Source organism: Lepisosteus platostomus, chromosome 12 (assembly GCF_059453375.1).
Source record: "Lepisosteus platostomus isolate fLepPlt1 chromosome 12, fLepPlt1.hap1, whole genome shotgun sequence".
Taxonomy (NCBI): domain Eukaryota; kingdom Metazoa; phylum Chordata; class Actinopteri; order Semionotiformes; family Lepisosteidae; genus Lepisosteus; species Lepisosteus platostomus.
The window spans coordinates 31,939,065-31,966,907 of record NC_142622.1 but is presented as its reverse complement, the minus strand read 5'-3'; the positions used below and the strand labels follow the sequence as shown (position 1 = coordinate 31,966,907).

The window sequence follows — 27,843 nt, the reverse complement described above, 5'->3', positions numbered from 1 at the left end:
TCAAAGCAATTACATTTTGTTGAGTAACCGGCTTGCTTTGTTTTCACTGAGATGAAAGAATAATAGTTGACTCATTACTATTTAAAGAAGCCATACAGTTTATGTAAAAGGCCACACAATTTGTTTTTTGTCCATGACGGTAGACTTGCTATTTGAGATTTATTTGACACATGTTCAGGCTGCATTTCATGTTTCACATTTGTAATGTAATTTGGTTCTCTGCAGAACACAGTGATGAAGGATGTTTTGTGGATACCAAAACAGCAAAATTATTTGGACAAACCCAGTACTTTTGAAGCTTTGAAGAAATAAAACCATCCTACAAACTTTTTTAAAAGAAAATAAGTGCATTAAAACTTATTTGCTTTAAGTATGCAAAGAAAATTACCAAGCCCTCTGAATTGAAGTACATTTAAATACATTCTTTAGCACATAAACTATTAAAGTGAAAATCAAACTACTAAATTATTGAAAAAGAACACTGAAGCTTAACATGGAAAAGGGATTTACCTACTGTAATTGCATGTTCATGATTCAAGCTGGGGCCTACCCTTAATTTTCTGGTCACAGTAACTTTAGTTTCCAAGGTCACGGTTTCCATGGTACAATTTGTAAACAGCTTATGTTGCCTCAACTTTAAGGTAAAGCCTGGCTGAAATATTTCACAGCTCTCTTCATGGAAACCGATTTAAAGCTAAGGTATGTCATTTCTTGATTTTATTTAGTTGGAGATTGTTCAGTTGGTGGAGGGCTTAATGTTCACTGCTAAGAGTGTAAGCCACCTAGAGAGATAATGTATAAAAACACTGTTCGACAAAATACAGCTTCTATAGTGATCTGAAAAAGTAAAAAGCTGTCAATAATGTACCATTTTGTACCAATCCCTAGCATACATCACTCGCAGGACCAGAGCAGATCATTTGATGAAGATAAACACATTCTAAAAGAAGTTACTTCTAATAAGACAAAAGAAGATATACCTGTGGCTGTGGAAAAAAATCACGAGTTCACTTTTAAAGCTCATGTCACTTCTTCAAATAAAAATGTGAAGCAAGCCTGTACGACAGAAGATTCCACTGACGCAATTAACTACAAACACAAAACGGGATGTTCTGTGACTACATTCAAAGTAAATCATCCTGTAATTAAAGCTGTAGCATCATGTGAAGATAAAAACGCTGTGTGGAAACAAGAAATGGAAGACATATCTATATTCATTGAGCGCTATGGAAGTGATAAAGGTGCATACTTCATAATAGGCCTTTGTGACGGGTTTCATGGTAGATATGCAGCTGATATAACTTCTAAAGAACTCCCAGTCATTGTTCTTGAACAACTTTCAAAATGTTTATCAACATATTCCTTAACTGGAGAGGATATTAACTTATTGGAAAGCTTTGAAACAATATTTCAAGAAGACTGCAAAAGCAATGCAGATCAAATACAACCTTTTTCATATTTGCAAGTGGAAGACTTGTGTCACGACGAAAGAGTGCATATGGCCTTTGCCAAGGCTTTTCGCAAAATGGACCGGATTCTAGGCTTGGGTCGAAATGAAACTTCTAAGATTCGGTGGAGTGGATGTACAGCCTTAATTTGCTTAATTGAAGGCCCGAAGCAGGACAGAAAAAATGCAGAACTGCACCAAGCAGGAGGCTGCAAAAACAGAAATCCATTTACATCACAAGATCAAAAAAATACTATGGGAAAAATACACATTGCCAATTGTGGTAAGTATTTTTCATGTTATGCAATTGATAGGCTTTTAATGACCATTAACCTGGCCTCTGACATACTATGCCAATATTAAGTACAGCAATTAACACAACATCAAGTAATTTGCTATGGCTTGTTGCGGGTTGAAAAATTCCATGTAAGAACAGAATATACAGTAAATTTCCTTTTAATATAAATAACCAGTGAGAATTCAAAGAAGAAAAAAAAGCGAATGGTTTAGCTTAAAACATGGGCAGTGTGGCTAATTCAAACAATTGTAGAAAATTCCATTCTCTTACCTATAGCAACACTAATTGCTTACACTTATATAGCGCTTTTCTGGACACTCCACTCAAAGCACTTTACACATAATGGGGACTCTCCTCCTCCACAGCCAATGTGCAGCATCCACCTGGATGATGATAGTGTTGATATTACGCCGGTACGCTCACCATACATCAGCTCTCAGTGGGGAGTAGAAAAGAGCGATGAAGCCAATTCATAGATGGGGATTATTAGGAAGCCATACTTGGTAAAGGCCAATGGGAAACTTGGCCAGGACAAAAGGGTTACACCCCTGCTCTTTTCAAGAGAGGGATTTTTAATGACCACAAAGAGTCAGGACCTCGGTTTTACGTCTCATCTGAAGGAGGGCACCTTTTTACAGTTTAGTGTCCCCATCACTATACTGGGGCACTAGGGCCCACACAGGCTACAGGGTGAGCACCCTACTGACCCCAGTAACACCACTTCCAGCAGCAATCTTTTAGTTTTGGGGTCTCCCATCCAGGTACTGACCAGGCTCTCACCTGCTTACCTTCAGTGGGTTGCCAGTTGTAAGCTGTAGGGCGATATGGCCTTACTTCTTACAGGATCATAGGGCAAGAGGTCAAGCTAGGGTTTCAACTGCGTGTATAAAGCCCTTTAAATTGTAGTGAGTAGTACAATAAACCTTCAGACTTTAGTCTGTAAATAGAACACCAAAGGAATTCATAATGCACCCATAGTGCCTGATTAAAATTAACATGGCGTGTACAAGTTTGAATAGCTTTTATGAAAAATTTAATGAAGTTTGTTATGTTAGGCAACACACATGCAGTTTTGTGCAAGAATGGGAAAGGACATCGGCTGACAAAAGACCACAGTACTTCCAACCCAAAGGAAAGAAGACGTGTTCTGAAAGCTGGCGGGAAAATAAGTGTAAACAAGCAGCATGGACTTGTAGAAGGTCTGATGAGTGCAACCCGTGGGCTTGGTCATCACGGGGACCTGCAACTGAAGAAGTCAGTCATTCCTGTGCCATATTCTGTATCTTTACCAATAGATGACACTTTTCAGGCAATGATTTTAGCTACAAGTGGGATTTGGGATGTCTTGGATGAAGATGATGTTGCAGCAATTGCCATGGATTTTTCTTCTCTAGCGGAAACACCTTGCAACCCAAACCAAGACAGAGGAAGGACACCAAATCAGGCACAATTCGAGAACAAAACAGATGAAAGTGGGACTTTGGGTAAAGTAACACAAGACCGCTTCCAAACAGAAAAACCCTCAAATTGTGTAAGGACTAAAACTGAAAAGCATTTCAAAACCAAGACAGACTATGAAAACTTGGCAGTTTCCATTAGTAAAAAAATTGTTGAAACAGCAGTAACTTCAGGGGCAAAGGAAAACTTATCAGTGATAACAGTACTTCTGCCTGGATTAGATGTATAAAAAAAATGTATAAAAAGGCTTATAATATTCAACACCACTGCAATAAAATGTATGGCACAAACACTTTCTTCAGTGAATAAACTGTTTGGGACAGATTTGAGACCATTTGAGAACTGTCACAGTTCCATTATTCAATCAGTATAGCATGACCAAATTAATTTTTATTTAGGAATTAAACAATATGGTAAATTGCTTGCATTTAGATGTGAGCTGCATTTAATATTCACAGCAATAAGTATACAATATATCCCTGTTTATTAACTTATTTATTCATAATCTAGTACCTGAACATTAGAACTGATCAGTCCTTAACCATTATTGAGTTACATTATTACATTTCTGTTGTTAAAAATGACTGCCAGCTACTTATCAGTTCAGTTACCTGTCTTGCTTAAGCAGAATTATGATTCCAACATAGCTGATTTCAGTTTCTACTAGGTATAATATTGTATGGGGCATCATTGTCTTACCACTAAAATATTTAGTGCAATGCGAAAGAAATGTTAAAAATATAAACAGAGAAATGAGAAAGTACAAGACAAACCACTAAGGAAATGCAAGTTCATTTTGTTAATAACACTACATACATTTATAAAGATCACCACTGATTATAATTTAACCATTTGTGGAAAAACTCAGAACCCTTAATAGAACCATTTCAGTTACTGTACAGTTTGTATGATTATCTAAACAACTCCCTAGCAAGCATTAGTCCAGTAAGTTGTATACTGAAAAGTAGACTACATTGCAACACCCTATTTACAGTATATTATTTATAACACACCAGCTGTAATAATGACAAGAAGTATCGATGAGCATTGTTAGTGCAAGGCATGACAAACGACTTCAAAAGACCTGCTGAAGTAATTGGTTCTCCTAATATCTTGAGGTGTGCTGAAAAAAAATCAAGAATAGTTAGGAAAAATGACAATTTTTTGTTTTCCTTTCAAAGGATAAATCATGTAACCGAAACAAACTGAATTTACCAGACTGGTCAGGTTTGTGTTCACATACAAACTATTAAAACAAATGTAATCAGACCTTCCTATTCTCTTTTCTCAAAAACAGATACACTAGATTTTCATTTACTAAAAATCGACCCACTGGGCAGTTTTAGGGGCCATTGCAATAAAGACTTGCTGCCAGACTGTACAGCAAATTGGTTTGCATATCGCAACAACTGAAAAGAGGAATGCATCATTATTGAGGGTCCTTGCAGAAACTATTCACTGCATAAATACTGTAAACAATTGCACAATGCCACTAGAACAGCTAGAAGCAGACATGGCTCATAAGCCTAGGAGTGGAAAACATGGTTCTAGCGCTACTATATAGTTTCTTGGGAAGCCATGTATACAAAAATGTAAGATCCAAGTCCAACACCGCAGAACTCCATTGGGACCATTACATCAAGGCATCATGAATTGTGCCTACCAAAGCGAAGGGGAACTTATAACCTTCTTTGCCAGACAGGTCCTTTTCAGCTTTAAAGGTAATTTCTTTCTTTCTGATTTTGTCGCTGAATAATGTTAAAACTTTAGGTTTAGGCCTTGTAGTGATACATGCATCCATAATTTTGAAGTACATTTTAAAAATAAAAGTTCAAAAAAACATAAAATAAACTTTGTATTAGAAATGCAGCTATACAGAGTCTTTTAGCTATTTGGGGGCATGATGTTTGAACAATTAAGCACCCCTGATTCCTTTGTTATTCAGAGTTAGGAAGTAACTTCTTTGAGATGCAATCTGTAATAACGTTAGTTACTACAGCACTGGCTCTTGCTTTGCTGGGTGGTCTCGGTAAGATCTACTCCTCGGTTTCTTCCACTGTTTGCTCCTGCACTCTGTGGTTCATTTTTGGGCAACCTTTTTGCTGCAAAACAAAACCAGAAACTTCAATATCACAAGGCACTGCTGTTCACTTGTTACAGGAAATTAAACAGCAAAAAAGTAAGGTAAACAAGCACAAAAAACAATTAAACACATTTACTTGTTTCTGAAGCTTTAGAGATATGTAAAAAAAAATCAAGTTTTAGCAACCAAAAATTAGATATACCGAGAAAAGGATTATAAAGTGACTCAAAAGGTCTTGTTGCTTTTATGCCACTTTTTCCCATTGTTTCTATTTTCTTAAGGGTAAACAAGTACACAGTGTTAAGTGAAGGATCTTTTGTTCATTAACCCTTGTACAAAGTGCTTGTTTACATTTTCTCTAGAGCAACACCAAACAGAGTGCACCTGACTTCAACTAATGAGTCAGGTGAAATGGTCAGTGGTTCTCGGAGATAAGGTTCCTAGTTAAGTACAAGATTAAATGTACTTAAATCCCTGCATTACAAATATCGTAAGAAATGTTCTGCAATGTGTTTTAATTGGCATTTTGATCTATTTCCTTATGCTGCTAATACAAGAAATGCTTATTTATCCCATTTAGTATTTAACATATTAAAACTTGTAGGATTCTTGGTTTCTGCCACCTGGGTTTACAACCTCATTATAATTTCACAATAGCAACTAAATGTTTACAGATAACAGCAAAGAAATCCTAAAAAGAAGAATTTTTTAAAGTTAAATAGAACATAAAACATCCTTATAACCTTTCGAAAAGTTAATATTTCAGATAACTTGAATGCAGTAGGACTGTGGCATAATAAAATATGTAAAGTACTAAATTGTTCAAATGTAATAATGGAATACAATAAATACATAGGCCACTTCTAATGTTGTATATCAACACTGTGATATGGTCCACACTAGCTGTTATATTTTTTTCCATTATGCTTAAATCACATCAGCAGTATAAGAATCTAATTTTTAAGAACACAAATATCTTTTACTCCTGTGTGGTTCCACCCACCATGTGGCTGGTAAGGGCTTCACAGTTGTGACACAAAGTAGATTAACAACTGCCGATGGGTGCGGATTATAAGAAAAACAACTGTCTTTTCCTAATAAAAATATTAAACAAGATTTACAGCCAATTTCTTAAATTGAACACTCCTTCACAACACACATAAAGGGGTTAGATGAGGTCCCCCACTGCATCTTTAAAAGAATAGTTTACAGATTATTTTTTATCAACTCCATTTCACTCTGTTACAATCTATTCCTTAATCATTTACTTTAAATAGTGAAAGCCATCTATTCAATAACAATAGTAAATATTGTTGGTCACAGTAAAGGGTGTATCAATTTACATTTTAAAGGTAACATTCTATTTTCTTCTTAACATTCTCAACATATTCTGAACAAGCTATGCCGTCTTGGCTTATTTTGTTTTCAAATGGTCTTAATCAATTCTTTAAACATACCTATTGCCATGAATATTTCATTTACATTCATTGAAGTCTTTGCTGATGTTTCCATGAACAGCAGGCTGTTGTCATCTGCATATGACTGTGCATCCTATAAAACAAGACCAAATAACTCTTACTAATGATACAAGGTAGAATTCTGCATTACTGCAGCACTGAAAAGAATAAAGCAGACACTATTGTTAGCTAACAGCAGTATTCATTCAATTTCAGAACCATTATATTGCACTCTCACAAAAAGTACTGTCATGTTTGATTATTTTTATGCAGATGACATCAACAACAGCATGTCTAAACTGAGGAATATTAGGTAGGAAAGGACTCTGCTGATATTTTAGGTTTTAGCTGAAAATGAAAACAATCCTACTCTGATAAGAGAGCAGCATTATGATTTGACCCCAGAACAATAACAAGGAACTCTGGATGTGTTACTAAAAATAGGTATGCATGTCATTTATTTTTTTATAGTGATTACTTAAAAGAGTTATTTTAAATATCACATCCATTAAAGCTGCGACGATACCAGAGATGCAGGGAAATGGCAAAGCTTTGCAAAACAGCTCTGAACTGACATGAATAGAGAATGTGTGGGAAAAGAAAAAGTACTAAAATCTCCAGGTAATGCTTTTCAGTATGTAGTGCCTCATCCTTAATCTTTTTATAAATTAAAGAATGGCTTAATAAATACGATAAATTGTTTGTTGAGTACACTAAATATTTGTTTTCCAACTAGTCTGGTTACATTTACAAGTTCCAGCGAACACATGCTAATGCTCTGACTACTGTCTGTTTTTTTCACATAAATTCAAAATAAAAGTATTTGAACTATAAAAAAAGCATATAAACATTATATTATTTCTATTATTCTGTATACTGTTTGTTTTAGCATAAATAATTCTGATCCACTGAAATTCAGTCAAGGCGAATCAGACCTTAAAGTGAATAGATGGAAAAAATGATACTTGTACCAAATAAGCCCTATTTTTATTTTGAAGCATTAGTATGAATGAAACTTGAGCAAATACAACTGCAGAAAAAAAAATAACATATCAATATCTTATGTGCAAAATGTGTCTAAAAAGTACACATGCAGATTAAGACAAATTTTACTTCACATCTTAGAATCAAATGATAAAACAAGAAAAATACTCTTAAAACTCAACCATACCTGGAAGTCAACTGCTCTCTTGTTAGCAAGATCAGCTTTGTTGCCAGCCAGTGCTATTACAATATTAGGACTTGCTTGTCTCTGAAGCTCTTTTACCCAGTTTTTTGCTCGTGCAAATGACTCCTGAAAATAATAAAAGTACAAAGTTTGAAACATTCTGAATCATTATTTTACTGAGAAAAATCTGGTGAAGCTGTTGCTGAATCACAGAAGCCCAGACTCGGTCAAAAACATCTGATTATTACACGCGAGAACACAAATAATAGTTCTGTCTTGCTGAAGTTCAGTAGTCCAGAGGGCAAACTGCTTGTCAAAAGTGGAAGAAAACAGCTTTAAGAGGTAAGTTCGCCACTGTTATGAGAGCTTTAAAATTTAAAGAACCTATTACATACTGGACACTCTTTTATGAATCCAAGATTGGTGTACTGTAGTTTCTGATTCCCAAAGCACATGAAGATTCATTCTTGAGGGGTGCACCTAAATTAATATAAGTGATAAGTTTCTTTTACCATCTAATGTGAAAGCAATCCTAAGATTGCTGCAGGATTTACACCAATCACCAAGATTCCACAAAAGATTAGAATTTTTTAAATCGTGCTAAAATTCTATTTATTTCATCATTCTGTACTGTTTTTCACACTTACTTCATTTGTAATGTCATATACAACTATAGCAGCCTGTGCGCCTCTGTAGTACATTGGTGCTAAACTGTGGTAACGCTCTTGTCCAGCAGTGTCCCAGATTTCAAACTTCACTGTTGTGTCATCCAGACACACAGTCTGCGTCAGGAAAGCAGCTACAGTTAAAAGGATAAACACACAAGAAAAAGCAATGATGACATGTTTTGTACAGATAATCACAGCATGCATTTACCGTCTTAAAGGAAGAGTGAACTCCTACATTCTTTTAACTCCAACGGCCACAACAGAGCACATTAAGAACAAAAGAATGGTTACAAGGGACAGATGGTCATTCAGCGTATCTAGCCCGTTTGATAGTTAGAAGCCAAAGGATCCAAGAATCTCTTCCACCAGTTTCTTGAACCAGGGATTTAACTTCAAAACATACCAGGGTAACATCCACTACCAACCACAAATAAATCAAGAACTCAAACAGACATCCTATTAATTAAAAAAAAAACAGCTTCAGATTCACTGAAGTACCTTTTCTCTACTTACCTCCTATTGTACTCTCTTGAAACTCATGAAACTGCCCTTTCACAAAGCGCAGCACTAAACTGGACTTCCCAACAGCAGACTCTCCAAGAAGCACTAGCTTAAACTGGCAAATCTTATTGCCGGCATTTGGTCCATTGGGTCTTGTTGCACCTCCTCGACTTGCCATGACCTAAACACCAGTCTCCTGCTCTGGACTCTTGTTTGACCACTGTCCTCCTTGTCTTCTCGGTTATAAAACTGTGAATAAAGACATGACAACAATAAAATCCAGGGACGATAAAGGCATGATAAGCAGTGAAGAACCCTGACGTGTCCTTGTCTACTGTATGAATCTGGCTGCTACAGTTAAAGGATGTTTTCAACTTCAAACATTACCAGCAATTCTGAAGATTCTTGAGAAAATTAAGTCTACAGTTGGGGTATGTAATGTTTGCACTTCTATCCCGTGTCTTCACTCCAGCAAACCCTTAAAGAAATGTTTTATTTGCTAAAAACTAATGTAATCTAACCTTCATTTTTGCTTACTTTTCAGCATAATAAGTCTGTACCACTCTTGTGAATCCCTGATAATTTTATAAACAATATACAATATTATTCTGTTGCATAGGACTTGAATAGTGAACATATGAAGTATTACAGAAATTAATTTCTGAACTGACACTTAATTACATAATTAACACAGATCCTAAATCACCTTTATTTTTAAACATTAATGTTGATTCTATGTACTGAATACATCAGCCTTAAAGAACTGTAGACATGCAGTTACTGGGCTATACAATCGCTTATATTTTATAGATTTCTAGTGTTATTCAGATTAAAGCCTATAACATTCTATAAATTAAAGGACATGATTTAGGTAATGAAAAGGTCATTTCAGGATGAGACAAATTAAGGAACTGACATCAAACTGTAGTAAGCTGAATTCTTGCAACATTTCTGTAAAACAAAAATCAGATGCACATTGAAATAGCATGGCTATAATTTAATTAGGTCAAAAAAGTGCATTAAAACATAAGCAACATTATAATAGCACTTGAAACAAAGACCAAACAAATTATCATGGAGAACTGTTTACTAATCTGAAAATCAATAGATCAATATTGCCATTACTGTTACAAACACAGCATCCGCTTTCAAAACACATTTTTCGTATTTAAACATAACATATAGACACCACTTCATGAAACTATTCAGAAAACCATGAAAGATATAAATGCAATAATGAAGTCTACCCTCGGGAGACCAAAACACGGTATAAACCCAACTCTGATTTATTCTGGGAACGGAAAAGCGACTTGCTTCCATGGTATTTGAGTGTTGGTGTCCTCTGCACCTTGGTTTGGTTTTCCTGGTTAAGATGAATGTGCATTACAGAAATTATTTTATTATCTTCTATTCGGGGACTAATGAATTTACAATCGCCTGGACTAGGATAGCGACAGCAAGTAAATAAGACATAGGTTAGGCCTGTGACGTTTGAAGTCACTGTCTGTGTACACAGCTGTAAGAAAACAGACGCACCCTTGTTTAGCAGGTGATCACTTTTTGAAGAAACTGATATCCACGTTATGTACCTTATAAACTATTAAAATGCTATTTAGAAAACAACACTAACAGAAGCAACGCATCATGTTGTCGAAGGTAATGATACAGATACACCGCAAAAACGGTGTTGGATGCTTACTTCCAATTATTAGCAAACTACACAGAATATCTGATCATGTCAAGGCAATCGAAGTCTGCCAACGTGTTACGTCTAATGGGAAAAAAATGTGATTATATTGAGATTACTTTCCATAATTTATACATGCTGTTTAAGTGGAATACCCCAGTATCACGCCGAGAAATAAAACTCTTCCGGTACAAACTATGTATCCAGTTCTAACGCTCTGCTACGTCGGGTGACTCTCGACAAAAATAAAGTCTTAAAGAAGCAAAATCAGATGAGTTTAAAAATGTATTGTTTTCCAACCCCTTTCGTTTTGTTTCTTAAAATGCAGAAGGAAGACGCCATTTTGGATAACACTAGTTTGGGAAAATCAAATATACATTTCCTCTTCTGCAATCAATTAATCAAGATTTAATTGCGTATTAAAAATAGAAGGTGACATTACCTTACACCTCTACGTATAATGATTAAAAATCCATAAACAATACAAACCGCAAATTCTTGTTAACAATTTAGGAAAACTAACAAAAAGGCTCTTCCCCAGACCTAGGGCCTGTTTGTGTTCCCCACTATCAACGAACACCGATGATTCAACAACTTGATCACTTTACCTGATGGACAGAGGAATATGTATTTTCACGACCTTCCAACACAGGGGACTTGTACAGAAATGTTTAAAATACAGTTTCTTGAAGCTGTAAAAATACGTATATTTTCACCGGACCAGATCACGTCTCCTCCTTTCTTTTTCTCTCGCAACTTCCCCCTTTAGAACCAAAACACACACACGAGCACTTCCGCCCCTCACCTTACGTCACACAAGCGCATCCGCCCCTCATCCGCCACGTCACATAGCAGTTCTGCAAGGCTTTGCAATGCAATTAGTGTTAGTTAATTAGTGTTGTTCGGTTCCTACTACGGCAGTCACCTATAAAGTACTCTAAGCATTCACGTGTGAGGTTGCAAAGCCCGGTGTTTTTTTTCAAAAAAAAATATGCAGAATAAAACACGGTTCTTGTTATTAATTGCGATTTTGTGCTTTTAATTTGTTTCGTGTTTCTTTTCTACGGTATTTGGCATCATATCCCAAAGAAAACCATACAGAAAACCTCTTGAAAGATCCTGCATGTTTCAATTATGAATCCTTGAAGGAATCGAGTTTTCAACCTGTAGCATCTTAATGGGCTGTACTATTGTGTAATTCAAAAATTATCCCTTCTAAAGCCTTCATATTTTGGGGGGAAATATCTAAAAGTGCCTAGTTTACCTCTCACTGTGCCATGTGAGCTTTGACGTTTTGTCATGTACTACATACATAATGGAAGCAGCACGGTCGCTGCTGATGTGTAGCAGCTGTCTCCTAGCACCTGTTGCCTAGCTGCGCACCATAAACATTATGTGAAATGTATCATGATCCCAGTACTTGAACAATGCAGTCCTAGCCACTGACTTGTGCAGGAGTGTGATATGAGAAATATCTTTATGTAGCGCTTGAAGACAAACCGCTTTTCGATCTAGTACAACGTTCAATTTTCTTATACTACAAAGAGGAAAAATGTTGGAACGTGAGGCTATATATGCTGGGAAATATAAGGACAGATTTCCAAGTATTAAATCGGTAATGTTTTATTTATTTATTTCATCGTGTAATATTTTAGCTTGCAAAATACTTCATACCAGCCAGAATTAGAAACCAGAATATCTCTGTGTTCCTTGTAGTACAGATACATCTAGTTATGTAATATGTACATCCGAGTGCTATAATTATTTTGGATTTAAGGTGGATTGAAAACCGTTTTGATTAAATCTTATTTCTAATTTGTCATGTATTTATGTGTAGACGTGATATGAGTATTTGTATAAGATTTTTTTTTTTTATGGAACCTACACTGATATTGTGCGCTGATTTCTCTCGTAGGCAGGAAAGTTAATACCAACAGGCGAAAGAGCAGAAACATGTCTTAAGGAAATTACTCCCAGGGTAAGTTTTGTTTTCTTAATTCGCAGCCAGTATGGGCTACTGGTGCCTAATAGTAGTTAATTGATAAAAGAAGCCAAGGCATGAGTATCGGGAACATGACTGTATGTTCCAGGAACCCAAACACTTTGAAGAAAAAAATATCCCCCGTTTTCAGATTTCCCCCATGGATTCCGCTTGTATCCTTGGCTTGTGTAGGATGGTCGATTCTGATGAGATCAACTGTATTGCCTTTATCAAAAATACAAGTTCTTAGACTGTCCTTGTATGAATATTATTTAAGCCTGGGGACTATCTGATCACTCTTCCTTTTAAGGGTGGAAGAATAATGATATTCTTGTATGTCGCACAGTGACGACAGTTGTGCACCGTTCTAAATTAAACCTTACTGTACTGTATTGCACTTTTTAAATGTAATGTTCCTTGGTTTAAATTCATTTAAACTTTAACTATGTTTGTCTTGCAACTGTGTTTTAGTGCATCTCCATATTGTCTACAGGAGGAAATTATTAAGAATGTAAAAAAAGTTAAAAATGAGAGGATGCCATTTAATAATAAATAATAATAACACTTATATAGCGCTTTTCTGGACACTCCACTAAAAGCGCTTTACAGGTAATGGGGACTCCCCTCCACCACCACCAATGTGCAGCATCCACCTTGATGATGCGACGGCAGCCATAGTGCGCCAGAACGCTCACCACACATCAGATATCAGTGGGGATGAGAGCAGAGTAATGTACCCAATTCATAGAGGGGGATTATTAGGAGGCCATGATTGGTAAAGGCCAATGGGAAATTGGGGTTACACCCCTACTCTTTTTGAGAAGCACCCTGGGATTTTTAATGACCACAGAGAGTCAGGACCTCAGTTTTACGTCTCATCCAAAGGACGGCGCCTGTTTACAGTATAGTGTCCCTGTCACTATACTGGGGCATTAGGACCCACATGGACTGCAGGGTGAGCACCCCCTGCTGGCCCCACTAACACCTCTTCCAGCAGCAAACTCAGTTTTTCCTGGGAGGTCTCCCATCCAGGTACTGACCAGGCACACACCTACTTAGCTTCAGTGGGTTGCCAGTTGTGAGTTGCAGGGTGATATGGCTGCTAGCCATTCTAGCTTATTTGGTAGTTAGTAGTTCATGGATCCAAGGATTTTGTCCAGCCATTTCTTGTTTTATGCTCTCACTACCCTTTGGGATCCACTGAGTTGACCTTGTCAATAACATAGAAGAGTTTAAATATATACAGTATATCAGGTATCCTCATAATCTTCCCTGTTTAAGACTAAAATGTTGAGTTCCTTCAGCCAGTCAGTATAGGACATTCCATTAAGCCAAGGAATTCACTATATTCTGGACTGATTCTAGATCAGCAATATATTTTCATGATGACCACAATTATACACAATGTTCTAATTGGGTCCTTATTAGTGCATTATACAATATTCCTTGAAATTCCTTTAAATCCTATGCTTTTAACTATGCATCCTCGCGTTTTGTTTATTTCTTAATTGCTTCCCCACATTATCTGGTGCTGTATTTATAATTGCTTACCCACCTTCATATAATTTGATGCAGTTTATGTTTCTGCAGTTCTTTGTGGATTCTTGTTCCTAGACAGCTGGTGTCTATCCCATTTACTGTTTGAGACTACACAGTTTAATCTGACCTATGGGAGAATTACCTTTTAACTGTAGCTATATAGAAATATATTTAATATATTAATATTTTATATATTTAACTATATGATAGTAATATTTAATATTACTATATAGCAAAGTAACTGTATAACAATGTTATTTTGTATATGTGTATGGGTACATGTACTGTACACACATATATATATATACTGTATATATAGTGTACTGTCTCTTGCCAGGAATTATAAAAGCTTTAAATAAAGTCCTCATCCTGCATATGTAATTATTATTTATACTTGTATCCATTCATATATATGTATATACTGTATGTTGGGTATGATGTGTGATTGTTTTTTTATTGCCTTTGACATTAATGAAAACATTTTCAAAAAGAAGACATTTATGTGACCTTGAATTTTATTAGATATGCATGATCTCATTAGTATCTATGAAGTGTTAGTAATATTCTTACCTTTATTTGCAGCCTGTTACTCCTCCAGTAGTTAAGAAGTTTCTGAACACAACACGACCAGATCCAGGGGCTGTCAGAGTGTTCTATGGGAAAGCCAGTGATCCAGATGTAGCTAGTAGTCTTGTGCATGGTGTGAGCACAAGGCCCTCTTTAACTGTAAGTCTGTAGGTATATATAATCATAGTTTCTCAGAAACAAAACAATTTATTCAGAACCTTTATTGCATTATAGTCTAATGTACTGTATTTGTGTTTTGCTGTGATTTTACATCTCCACTTACCATTAATACTGTAAATGCTCACAAAAGAGATATAATTTCTTTCAAATTTGTCATACTCTTCCTTGTTTCTAAGATGGACTGTCATATCCTTGTAATACTTAATCCTGATTGATATAGTTTTGAACATTTGTTAGTGTGCTGTCATCTTGGAATAATTCTTTTCTTTAAGGATTTCTTGATCAATAACAATCACGATTTCATTACATTTAACATTCTCATGCTCAGGTGCAACAGTTTTTCAGCATTTCAATTTAAGAATGAAGTATTGCTCAAATTCCCAATCTCTTTTTAGGATCTGTTGTTTTCCAAGTTTAACTAACTTTCTGTCTTTATTCCGTTAACTGTATAGCTATTTAATTTGTCTCTTCCCAACTTGTTCTGATGATGTTCTGCACTGTTATGACGATGTTGACGATGATTATTAACTTGACGGTAGTATGCTGGCTTGGTGGTTAGCACTGCAGCCTTACAGCTCTTAATGTCTTCAGCCCAATTACCTCATGGAATTCTGGGTGAAGTGAGAAGGCTTACCCTGTGTTCACTTAGTGTGACGCTGGTGAGGGATGTCCCTTTGTTGGATATGTTTAAGCAATGAGTGGCAAAAAATGTCTGTCGGACCCAAAAGCAAAACAGCAAAATTTTGTGTGTATGCAATTCCCGCTCCTCAAAATGGAACGACGGATAATAGAGAACAAATATTTTCTTCAGGTGAAGCATCATTCCCAGCTAATTCGATTAGCTCTGTAAGGTTGGTCCTCCTACTAAAAACACTAACAGTGATTAAAAAGTGATTCATTTCTGCTACATTTGTGCTGTTCAAATCAGTGTTTGTACTGCTTTGGTTTCTGAGATATTAAGCGTTCTTTTTTAGGAAGTGACATCACTCAGCTGCTCTACAACAACATCCACTTGTGTTCTGTGTCATTCAAACCTCCATTTATACTGGAATTAAACTAAAATCCAAGAGCTGTGAGACAGCAGCACTAACTGATAAATCACTGTGCCTCTCATTGAATGGATATTATTATTATTACAGGTGGCATTATTGACTAATCCATCTCCAAAGACACTTTTTCAACAAAAGTTACAAGAGCTACGTGAAGCTGCTTATTCAAGCCATCAGAAAGCCCCACTTGGAAGAACATGTAATCAACCATTGGGGTTACCAAATGGGATGGACATTGAAAAAACTACATTTGGTTCAAAGACTTTACAAAGTAAGAAAAAAAGCCAGCTTTGTTATTTGTGTTGTTGAATTAAGATTAAACAACTTTAAACGAAATTAGTAACAGAGAAAACTAAAATAAAAAATATCTTCATAACTCTATGGAGCAAAAAATATTTCAGAGAACTAATACTTTATGCTAAAGCAATATCCATACTTTGAATTCTTTTTTAACATTTGAGTTCATCTGAAGATGTTTTGCTCATGAAGTGAGCATCCTACATCATCACAATAAGAAGTGTGAAATTAAGCATAAGTACAAATGACAAAAATAATAAATAATACAAATGTCCTATCTGTCAATTTTAGGTGTGAATGCAGGAGAGATTATTCATCCACCCAAGAGTCATGAACAAGTAGAGAAAGAACTTCAGGAAGGACACCACTTGTACATCAGATCACACAATGCTTACTTTGTTGGTATGAAGAACTCCATTTCTAACTGATACTGGATTTAAAATAGCATTTTCCACCCATTCATCCATCCATTTCTATCCACTTTATCCAATTTAGGGTTGCAAGGGAGCCAGAGCTTTTTCCAGCAAGCAATAGGTGCAAGGCAGGATTGGGTTGGATTGCAATTTTGCAAATCCATCACATAGCACACACAGATGCATACAATGTCACGCACACACTTATACCAGGGCCAAGTGTACCAGAAGCCAGTTAACTTACAGTATGTCTTTTCCCCTGTGGGAGGAAACTGGAACACTCAGGAAGAACATACAAACTCGACACAGATACAGTAGCACATCAGGGCCAGAACTAATCCTAGGGCCCCCGCACTGTGAGGTAGCACTGCTGAACACTGCGCCACACTGCTGCAATCATTATAGCATTTTTTCCTAGTGAATTTTACTCGTTTGTGACCTAATTTGCTTATTCATGTAAAACATACTGTACTGTCTACTCAAACATACAGCTTTTCAAGTAAAGTGTGACTCATTGGCCGCTATCACATTGAGACAGCTTTTCATCAACGTCTGAAGTTTATTATAATGTTCCACCTTTGTAGTCTTTATTTTTTATCTTCTGAGAAACCATTACATTTAAAAATCTGCCAATTCTGAAAAAGTGAACAGCATTTTACTCAGCAAGCTCCCAAACCTTTTGCCTCATCAGTCCCTCTATAACATATTTTTCATGTGACACTGATCAACTGAGTTCAATTCATATTTAGTCCTTCAGATGACCAATTGATCATGTGTATGGGGTTAAACCTTTATTTTTCAGTTGTTGCATGTGCCTTCCTAACAATATTACTTTCCTCAGTTAGGAGATGGTCGAATAAGTCAATTATAAACAGTAATTAACAGTAATTAACAACAATTTAATTATCAGCATTTAACAGCAATTAACAATAATTACAACCATGATAAAAAAAAGTTTCTATACCACAGTGGACAATTAATAAATGTTGCTAAACTATGTTCTAGTGAAGATGCAAGGACTGCTTATTGTTTTTTAAAGGGGGGAGTGTCTGTAAAATAAACTCTGAAAATGCAGCACAGTATAGAAGAGAAAATCTATATGTTGATGGATACAGGGATTACAGAGATAGATGATTGTTGAGAACTTAATTATCTTCAATTAAAAATATTTTCTTTTTCCAGGAGAACCAGTGAATAGGAAATATGATTGGACAAAATATAGTAAAAGCAGTCGATTTGGAATTGCAACTCCACATTATAACGATGGCAGAAATGTCTCAAAATCTCTTCAGTGGCTGCATCATCTGCAGATGTAAGCTCCTTACACCATTTGGTACATAATACTTATATTTACATCTGGAAATACGATTGTCTCATATCTTTACAGTGTTTTAGCAATACCTGTATTTCAGGAATTGTAAAAAAACAAATTGCAAACCAAAGACAAAGTCTCAACTAAAAGAAACAGGGATATTTGATTAAAGAAATGGAGCTGTATGAGGTTCCTTATTGAATAAATTTCCTTCTCTTAATGTCTGAGGAGTTTTATATCAAGTCACACCCTTATTATTAATATTTTCATAATGCAGGCATCGCAGTTTGCTTCTTGGACACACTGTGCTGACAGAGAGAGGGGCAGAAAGGCAACTCCTGCTCCTCTTGTGGTACAGGGGCAGAGTTTCTTGCGGTCCCACGTCCTCGACCACAAGCTCCTTGTTCAGTCTAACCTGCAGCTGCCAGTTCACTTCCCTGCCCTTGACGCACGCACACCACAGCTGCCGACCCTCAGTCCCGCATCTCCATACTGTCAGACACACTGTGTTGTCAGAGAACCAGGAGCAGACAGGCAACCCCTGTCTTCCTCTTCTGGTATGGGGGCAGGGTAACCTTCTGTCTTATCTCCTGCCCTCTGATCCTTCTGCTACAGGTTTCTGACTCCCCGGGCAGCCCTGAGGTCCAATTGCCACCACGCGTATACTCAGTACTAATTACCATACCAATTACTGCTAGAGAGACAAAAGCTAGATGGACCTTCCAACACTCTTCACTTACAGAGCCACGGTCCTTTCAGCCACACCCTGCTCCCTAGTCTTCACATACTGCCAGAAAGTCATCACTAGATAGACCCTCTGCCACTCTTTGTGTACAGAGTTGGGGTCCTTCCAGCCTCTCATCCCTCAAACTCCCTCTCAGGGAGGAGAGAGTTTTCCACTGGCAGATCCCAAAGGAGAAAGTGACCTTCCTTTTTTCTCTTTGGCCTGTACAGGAGAAGGAATGCAATGTGGTCTTTGTCTGAGGAGGAATAGGCAGGCCGTATAAGTAAAATCGCTAACTCGCTCCATCTGGGGGCTCTTAAAGGCACACAGGCTGATGGCCTGTCACAATCACGTAATGGAAACTCTTCACACAGCCCATTATTTCAACTGAAATAATGAATAGATTAAATTCATCTGCATCTCACAGCGGTATACAGAACCCATGTAAAATCATGCAAACGGTTACAGGTATAATGACATGACGTGGGGTCTGTACTGTATATATCACAGGCCTTCAGTTATGACAAAAAAGATCATCAGATGATGAGCAGCAACCTGGTCTCTCAAACACTTCTGTTTTTACATTGATTACAATTTAAACAAGCTAGTACAACATTCTTTCAAATGTCTTTTAGCAGTCATTCTTGAAAAATATTACCCTGATATTTACTTTTGTTTTTAAAGTCCAAGGGTATCATGTCATGATACTCCCTTTCCCTTTCAGGGAGAGAGGTGCAAAACTGGTAATAAAACGAAGTGATGATTTCAGCGAAAGAACTCAGCCACAGATTGGCAAGGTGCATGATCCGTAAGTTGGGTACAGAATATATTTTTGTAACTTACAATATCAATGGTTCTGGTTTATAGACAATTTTTTATTTGCTTATGTTTATTTCTTTGAATGTGATGAATCCAACTCCAAATATGTATTGTAAACATTACAATTACATTTAAATAATATTATTAAAAATTACGTTCACATTTAGGTTCTTCATGAGTTCTGACTGCTACTTTTGTTTTGTCTTCCAAGCTCAGGAATTTACCGTATTACACAGGGAGGTGAAGAGAGAACATTGCCCTGTTTTTTCAACTCTGGATCGTCATCCAAGTCACTTTAATATGGCAATTTTGTTCCAGTCATTAAAAAAAAAAAATCAGTATTGGTTTTTTTTTGTCTACCATAATTTTTCATTATTTGCTCATATTGTAAAAGGATAGTTGCAGCGCAGTTTGGATTAGTGCTAGACTTGTAGTTTTGGAAAAGATATTGCAGTTGTGCACTCATATTATTGTCTGCCTCCTGTGATTGTTGTTTTCATTTGAATATAAAAAGACTTGTTTGTGAGAAGTAACACAAGTACAGTACATTCGGTATAGAACCCTTTAAACTTTCCTTCTTCCACAGGTTTCTTTTGGCATCTTTTAAAATTTTGAAATAAAGTCACTTAACGTCTACTAAAACTTAATTGTGCTGTTTACATTACATTAACTGATGTTTTCTCTTGTGTCCCTAATACAAATAGTAGTTTGTCAAAAGCCATTACACATAATAACTTTTTCTTACAATAAATGATTAAACCATGGTGAAGTCATTTTAGATAGTTCCAAATCTAAAAAAAATCATATTTATATGAAACTATTGGAAGTAAATAAACTTCACAGAATATGTAATTTAAAAAATACTGTAATCTTTAATTCTGTGAGGTGTTAAAAGAAAACTATTAAAAATATTATATTATGTACTGTACCTTTACATTTTTTATAAATGCAAACAAAAATCATTTACTTTGATTTTTCTTCTCACTGTCTGAAAAGGTGTTTTTTGTAACTTTGAAAGAATATGAATCTTATTATCTTATGTGATGAGGCTCCAGTCGAAAGTACACAAACTTTCAACCTTAAATGTGAAACTGCTCCGTTTATACAAAGCCATGTGGAATATACATACAAATCGATTCTTTTAATTTTAGCATGTATAAGTGAAATTTTACAATTCATGCAATGCTTTATTCATTTTTTTATTCTACAGAAAAAAGAAGTGAAATTTTATGTCACTGCAAAATCTAAAAAGGTAGTATCTTTTGACTTGTTTTAGAATTGCAGACACAATGAATGTCCCACTCAACCACACTTATGGTATCATGGTGCGTCCTGATGAATTTGGTAAGTATGGTGTTTAAAAAGTGAAATTTAAAACACTTAATTCTTCTATTGTTCTTTTATTTTTTATTTCATAGGAATATCACTGCCACAAGGAAATATATGAATGACTGGAACACTTAAAATTTAGGACAACTTGCTGTGCATGGAAGTAAACCATGTATCAAAATGTTATGAACTTATGGCTTTAAAACATGAAACAAGGAAAAGTAATTTAATAAGGTTTTGAGGTTTTAATACATAATAATATAATCAGACCTTAATAATATTTCTTACTGGTTGTATGTAAATATAATTACACTGAAGCCCAGTAGAGGGAGCTCTATGATTTTTTTTAAATAATCTGGAAATTAAACCAACTCGCGTTGAAATCACGGAGTTATTTAGGCTATTTTAAGATGGACATTTTGAGTAGTACGTGTGCTGTTAAAAGCTTTTTAAGTTTTGTTTCAGTTTATAGTACTTAGCAGGATGTGAATTATGTGTGAATTAAATCAAGAGTCACAATTTGTAATTGCTAGTCTTTGGAATCAGTCCTTTGTTTAACAATTGATCTTCATATGTTCTATGGTAAAATATGGTTGTTTTATGGTAAACTGTGGTATACTAAAATATCTGTCTACAGACTTCAGTAATCTCAGTGCCAGGTCTTAAAATAATGCATTTTTGTATATACATTATGCAAAAAGAGGCAGTGAATCTCTAGCTGCTTTGCTGGCTTGGCGTAATTACCTTTGGTGCTACTGAATTAGTAGGTGGAAATTTCTTATTTCTTCAACTGATATACTGTATGGGCTACAGGTGTAAAATGGTGTATATGTAAACCACTTCTGCGATCCTTATAATAATAATAATAATAATAATAATAATAATAATAATAATAATAATAATAATAATAATAATATTATATAATAAGGATCCTTATAACAATAATAATGACAGCAACAATAATAATTATTAATTTCAATAATTATTTCAATTGGATTATAATAGAAAATTTAATGTTTCCAGTCTTCTTACTCTCCTCGAAATATTTAGTTTGCCTGTTTTTAATCTGTTCCATGTTTTATTGATGCAAGATTACATTATCCTAAGAACAAATGTTTTATTTACAGTTTTTTACAGCCCCTAGAGTTGCATTTTTCTTTTAATGTACTTAGTAAAATGCCACTCAACATTTCCTTGTGTAACAAATATGCAAATTATATCAATTTGTTTATGATATATACAATTATCAAACAAAAAAAATGTAAAACAGTCAATATAAATACAATAATCTTTCAAGTAGTTTTCCGAATAATGAGAAGTTCTTTTGATGAACAAACATGTCTATTTACACAACTGTCCATTCACTGATAATTAAAACTCTAAAAAGAAATTAATAATGAAAGCTATAGTGTTTCTTTCAAACAAATCATAGACATAAAATAAGAAAAGCCAGTCTATACTATATGTTATTTTTGAAGAGCTTCATCTGTAGCCTAATCTAAAACAACCTAATTTCAAATAGAGAATTCCAAGAATAATCTTTGTTTCAGGTGTAGGATACCTTCTCCATCACACTGCGTCTCTTGACTTCCTGCGTGGTAAAGACAGAAAGATTGCCATTCTGAATGCTGTCCGCCAACACCTCAAAAAAGCCAACTTCCACAATTTCAGTTCTCTTCTTGAAGCATTCAGACACTATGATAAGGTGACATGTTTTCAATGCCTGTCAATTATTCAGATACTCTTTAGTAGCATGGTAATTTATTTTTGGTATTTTGCTGACCTCTGATGGCTGTTGTGTAGACACTGCTTAAACTCTTCTATGTCACACTAGAAAAATATTTTACTCTGATTTGTACTATGGTGAGTGGTTCAAATCCTTATTTTTGTAAATTTAGTTTCAGGTTTGTCAAGTATGCTTGCATTCATTCAAAATAAAAATATGGTATATTAAATATGTTTTGAATATACACTCCCTTTATTAGCTTACTGTACTTTTTACTGCAATATCTGCATGAACCACAGTGCTGTGTTAACAGAGGTTTCCTAATTACACTATCACCAAACATTTTTTTAAAGAAGGCAAACCTAATTTTGCTTAATATTTTTTTATCCAAAGTAGTTATAATAATGGATTTGTCTTATATTGAATGGAAATCCCACTTGCACAGTTTACCAATCTAGCAGGGGCTATAAATGATCTTCCTCTGTTTTATTATTAAATATTAATGATAATACAAGTAATCTTAGATTGTTTTGTGTGAAAATGTGATTTTATGTAAGCAAAGAATAAGTACAATATTTTCTCTTTTTTCAAAAAAGAAACCAAATCACTATAAGTAAAAATAAATTGTGAAAATGACTTTTTTCTGTATGTGCAGAAAGGTAATGGAGTTATTGGCAAAGAAGACCTTCAAGATGTCTGCAGGCAGTTTAATTTGGACTTACATCCCCAACTGCTAGAGAGTTTAATTGCGTTCTGTGATTATGACAATGATGGACGGATAAACTTCCTTGAGTTTTCCAACTTTCTGAACTGGAAAGACAAGATGCCCATTGGAGAGCTGGAGGAGAAGATACTAACAAAAGGTTTAATAAACTGAAAAAACATTTAAACTAATATGTACATACAAAAGTGATGTAAACAACATGGATATGTAATGTCACTTCTCTATGTGTAATGATTAGAGGTGACCCTCGATCTTCTGAATTGTCTGCTTTAAGTGAAATATAAAAACTAGCAGAATAGTTAAGCACTAAACAGCATACACAAATAACTCTCTTTCAATCAGTTATTTTCCATTGTATACACTAAAACATAGTAACTATTTAATCGATTCTGACATAAATATCTTACAACATTAGCAAATAAAGGACCCCCTCTTTATTTTAATGTCCTGCTATATCTTGTCAGTTAGGACAACTAAATGAAACCAAGTACCTTTTTCTTGCTCCCCAGATATTAGGTAAAAATTGTTTACATTATAAACCTTATGTTTACTTTTTCTGTTTCTCCCTCTCAGGACGTAATAAGGCAGACAGTGCACCTCCTCATTCACAGAAAACCCTAAAAGAAGGGATCAGAGAAGAAGCTTTGGCAAAAGAGGGAGATTTGGTGCCAGCTGAAGGTGGTATGGTTAAGACTCCCAAAACTCTGCCAAGACCCAAAACGGTTCCAGACAATTATACCACCTCCTCATCGATGGTCAATGCAGTTGTTGGTGGACTTTCCACAGTCGGTGAGTGGGAGCCTGTTTCTTCTAAATGATACAGGGTTGTTAGCCTTGTGCCCAACCTCCAACATGAAGGACCTGGCACCCAACATGGGACACGAACCCACTACACTGAGATTATGAGTCTCATGCTCTACCAACAAAGCTAGTCGGGGCCCCGATACAAAAATTATAAAGTCATTTCAAATCATTTAAATCATAAAAAAAGGCAAAACAAAGAAATTCAAACATGCCTGAAAAAGTAAGTGAAGTTTTTATGTTTTTGACATTAAATTAATTTATTAATTTCTTGAAGACCATGTATTATTGAAAACCATGTTTTTCAGGATGTTACTGATACTGTAAATGTTATGTTTAGAAAGAGTGAATTCTTTTTAAATCTTATGAAGTTTCTTCCTTAACAACTGAGGAAGAACTCTTGTCTGAAACACCATGAAACAATTTATTAATCGTTTAAACATTATGTATAATGGAAAAACTTCCCTCTATTTTTCAGCTTCCTTTCTTTGCACTGCAAAATCATTAAGCATCACTTAGAAATTAATGCACTGTTCAAAGTGTAAAACACTCACAACACTTCTTGTTCAATCAACAACAGTCAACAAACACAGTATACAATCTTTTTTATGCATACATATGCAATTATACATTAATCGTGCACATATTTCTACTTCTTTTGTCACAAATAAACTTTATTTTTCTCAAGTGAGTATTTACCATGATTACAATAAAACTGTTTTTATTCTGTCTAGCAGCACCACTTTGTCTTGAAATTACTTATAAATTTGAGGGTCGAAGAATATTACTTAACAAAAGACTTAGCTAACTATATCAGGCTACCACCAGTTAATGAGAGGTGTTTTCATGTGACTCAATTAGATAAGCTGAATAGAGGTAATAAAGTGTCAGTTTTGTGAATTTTCTAGACTAGTTGTCTTGAAATAAGGTAAGCACATTCCATTGTCACAGTAAAGTATTTTCTTTACTTCTTGTCTCTCCCACAGGCTATCGGGTGTATGGTATTCCTGCTGTCCGTACCGATCTGGCAGCTCCACGCATTAAGCGTGTTAGTGATAGGACTAACTATGGTGATCAATCCAATGCAGGTGGGCTTATCCATCCATCTCTCTACAGCTTGAAAGGGGTCCACGAAAAGGACTTTTTCATCTCAAGGCCAAAAGAAGAGGTACAGTTCTTTCTAAGAAATATAATCTAAATCTACTCTGAACAAACTGCAGTATGTCCAAAATTCAGCAGCCAGAATCCTGACCAGGTTTAGTGCAAGTGTTCACATTACTCCTATCCTGGAGTCCTTGCACTGGCTTCCGGTCAAATTCAGTGTAGACTTTAAAATCCTCATGCTCACCTATAAGGCTCTGCATGGCTTGGCACCTCAGTACCTGTCTGAACTATTATCGCCCTACTCCCCACCTCGCAACCTTCACTCTTCTAATTCAGCTCTCCTTACTGTCCCCAAAGCCCATCTACATTGTATGGATGACAGGTCCTTCTCCTGTTATGCCCCCTAGCTCTGGAACTCTCTGCCCAAAGATATCAGAGAGTCACCTTCTCTAAACTCCTTCAAATCCAGACTCAAAACCCTCTTCTTCAGAAAAGCCTTTACTTAACTGGTTCCATTCTTCACCCCTCTGCTCTTCTTAGTACCACCATCCACGGTCTCCTCTATATATTGTAATTGTGTTTTATCTTGTGTATTCTTCTTATTTATTGTTGTATTCTTCTTATTTATTGTTATTGTCATCCTGTAAAGCACTTTGAGAAGCCACCTTTAAAGACGCTATATAAAATAAAGTTTATTATTATTATTATAATCAAAAGTGACCATAAATGTATTGTGTAATAGCCATAAAAATGTTTATATAGAGGAGATGAAATGGCCACTCATGTAACCTCACAATCAGTTACACAAACTGAACATAATACAGAACTACAGGTGCAACATGAGGCGAGAATAGTAGTTTTAATCAGGTTCATTTTAAATGTAGATGCAGGAAAAGCAAATTCTTAATAAACAGCTTTTTTTATTATTTTCAGTATCTGACATTTCTGAATAAAATTAATTCCTCTTGTGGTGTTCAGATTGCCTGTATATTTCGGAATGTTGGAATGGATATTTCTGAGGAGACATTTCATGAAGTTTGGAACCTGGCAGCTATGAAACATCCCAGAGGACAAGTCTGCGTGGAGACATTCAGAAATGTCCTAGATGAAATTCAGGCAAAGTAGTGCTAATCGACATTAATTATACAATTATTACACTATTACCTTTCTTTGGCTGTTGTTTTGTCTTTTGACGGCAAATAAAAGTGAGTCTTTTTAAGCTCATTTTGTAAAGTGAATTTATTAGACAAAAATGCATTTAGAATTTGCATTACATTTCATTCACACAATTACTCATGAACAGTTTTCTCATTTTATGCTGTTTTGGTTGTGGATTATTAAGGGTTGTATTAGTGGGGACCAGCATTGCTGGGGACAATCCCTGCAGTAGACTAGTTTCCAGGGGGTTAGTCATGTGCTCTCTGCTCCAATTAATGGCATGGAGACCAGGCTCTGGCTATATGAACTGATGTGGCTCAGATATGGAAATGTGCTCAATAAAATTCAAATATTTAAAATGCAACCAAGGAAAGTGATAAAAATCAGGTGAGCAAAACATAACAGCTTTATATATAGAAAGACAAACAAGCATGTCAAACTTCAAATTTCAGGTAAGGTTTCAGGCTTCCAATTAATCCATGCTATTCATTTTATAATCTGTATTTTTATTTGTATTTCAGTGAATCTAGCATTTTATATACAAGCTGTTATGTTATGTTAAACTTAACAGTGGGATATAGCTGTTTATTTACCTTTCTCTGTTCTTTTTGAGTATGGTACTTACTGTATCTTCCAATAATCTTCCATTGTGAAATTTAAAGAGAAGCTTTTTTTCCAGTTTTGAACATCTACCTGTAATCTACTTTAATATTTCATATTCTGAAATGAAATTTCAAATAAAATTATTATTTTGTTTCATAACATATATTGAGATTTATAATCACAAAACTAATGCTATACTGAAAGTTCCGTAACAAGCAGTCTTGATCACTAAGACAAGTGAATATGTAATTTATGGTTAACACATGAAAAGTGGAAGCAGACTGAAATACAAAATCACCAGATAAATGTTAGACTTCATTTTCCTTATTTACCAATACAGGTAGAAACAACCTTCCTGTGGTCTGCTTGTGGTGGTATATTTTCTACACTGTCAGATGAAGCTCCTTACTTGTAACTGTAGATGATCGGAAAACAATATACAGTGCGTTGCAAAAGGTTTCATTGCCTTCAAATAATACCCAAATACAAACTATGTATATGGGGGTTTCTTATTTTAATCAAGTATAAATAAACTGTTCTGCAAAGTGCAATGCTTTAACTGAAAACAATTTTATAAAAACTAGTTTGGCAGTTGTCTATATGATCAATAGAATGAACAGCTATCAATGATTTTTAGCTCAAGATAATTGGATATTTTATCTTCTTTTAATGACAATTATTACATTTCAAAAACTGCAGGAGGTGCAGATTCTACTACGACATTGATTTCAAAGCCTCTGATGCAGCTTG

The 27,843-nt window shown here is 35.3% G+C and overlaps 3 protein-coding genes across 4 annotated transcripts; 2 read left to right on the top strand and 1 right to left on the bottom strand.

Annotated features, from left to right (window-relative positions):
- Window positions 1-613: 613 nt before the first annotated feature.
- LOC148651409 (protein phosphatase 2C-like domain-containing protein 1) lies at window positions 614-3,537 on the top strand. Its single transcript, XM_088601643.1, has 2 exons — window positions 614-1,730; window positions 2,801-3,537. The coding sequence occupies exons 1-2, from the start codon at window positions 863-865 to the stop codon at window positions 3,430-3,432; spliced, it is 1,500 nt and encodes a 499-aa protein (XP_088457769.1). The 5' UTR covers window positions 614-862; the 3' UTR covers window positions 3,433-3,537.
- Window positions 3,538-3,573: 36 nt separating this feature from the next.
- Window positions 3,574-11,559, bottom strand: LOC148651408 (ras-related protein Rab-5A). 2 transcript variants are annotated; one of them, XM_088601644.1, is made up of 6 exons: window positions 11,376-11,559; window positions 9,093-9,329; window positions 8,559-8,710; window positions 7,915-8,037; window positions 6,744-6,837; window positions 3,574-5,305 (listed from the first exon to the last, which is right to left on the bottom strand). In XM_088601644.1, exons 2-6 carry the CDS (start codon window positions 9,256-9,258, stop codon window positions 5,190-5,192), a joined length of 651 nt encoding a protein of 216 aa, XP_088457770.1. In that variant the 5' UTR covers window positions 9,259-9,329; window positions 11,376-11,559; the 3' UTR covers window positions 3,574-5,189. The 2 variants fall into 2 exon arrangements, with proteins under 2 accessions (XP_088457770.1, XP_088457771.1); XM_088601645.1 differs by lacking the exon at window positions 11,376-11,559 and adding an exon at window positions 9,997-10,018.
- Window positions 11,560-12,176: 617 nt separating this feature from the next.
- Window positions 12,177-26,552, top strand: efhb (EF-hand domain family, member B). The gene is made up of 13 exons (XM_088601641.1): window positions 12,177-12,382; window positions 12,683-12,745; window positions 14,870-15,013; window positions 16,174-16,354; window positions 16,672-16,782; window positions 17,976-18,105; window positions 19,554-19,637; window positions 20,925-20,992; window positions 22,528-22,682; window positions 23,359-23,566; window positions 24,001-24,216; window positions 25,215-25,396; window positions 26,311-26,552. The coding sequence occupies exons 1-13, from the start codon at window positions 12,320-12,322 to the stop codon at window positions 26,455-26,457; spliced, it is 1,752 nt and encodes a 583-aa protein (XP_088457767.1). The 5' UTR covers window positions 12,177-12,319; the 3' UTR covers window positions 26,458-26,552.
- Window positions 26,553-27,843: the final 1,291 nt, after the last annotated feature.

Excerpts from the sequence above, each read along its gene's own strand:
- efhb (XM_088601641.1), top strand. The coding sequence starts at position 12,320 with ATGTTGGAACGTGAGGCTATATATGCTGGGAAATATAAGGACAGATTT. Across the intron at positions 18,106-19,553 it reads TGGCTGCATCATCTGCAGAT|GGAGAGAGGTGCAAAACTGG; the intron begins GTAAGCTCCTTA and ends TTTCCCTTTCAG. Across the intron at positions 22,683-23,358 it reads CATTCAGACACTATGATAAG|AAAGGTAATGGAGTTATTGG; the intron begins GTGACATGTTTT and ends CTGTATGTGCAG.
- LOC148651409 (XM_088601643.1), top strand. The coding sequence starts at position 863 with ATGTACCATTTTGTACCAATCCCTAGCATACATCACTCGCAGGACCAG. Across the intron at positions 1,731-2,800 it reads AATACACATTGCCAATTGTG|GCAACACACATGCAGTTTTG; the intron begins GTAAGTATTTTT and ends TTGTTATGTTAG.
- LOC148651408 (XM_088601644.1), bottom strand. The coding sequence starts at position 9,258 with ATGGCAAGTCGAGGAGGTGCAACAAGACCCAATGGACCAAATGCCGGC. Across the intron at positions 8,038-8,558 it reads TATATGACATTACAAATGAA|GAGTCATTTGCACGAGCAAA; the intron begins GTAAGTGTGAAA and ends TATTATTTTCAG. Across the intron at positions 5,306-6,743 it reads TGAAATATTCATGGCAATAG|CAAAAAGGTTGCCCAAAAAT; the intron begins GTATGTTTAAAG and ends TTTGTTTTGCAG.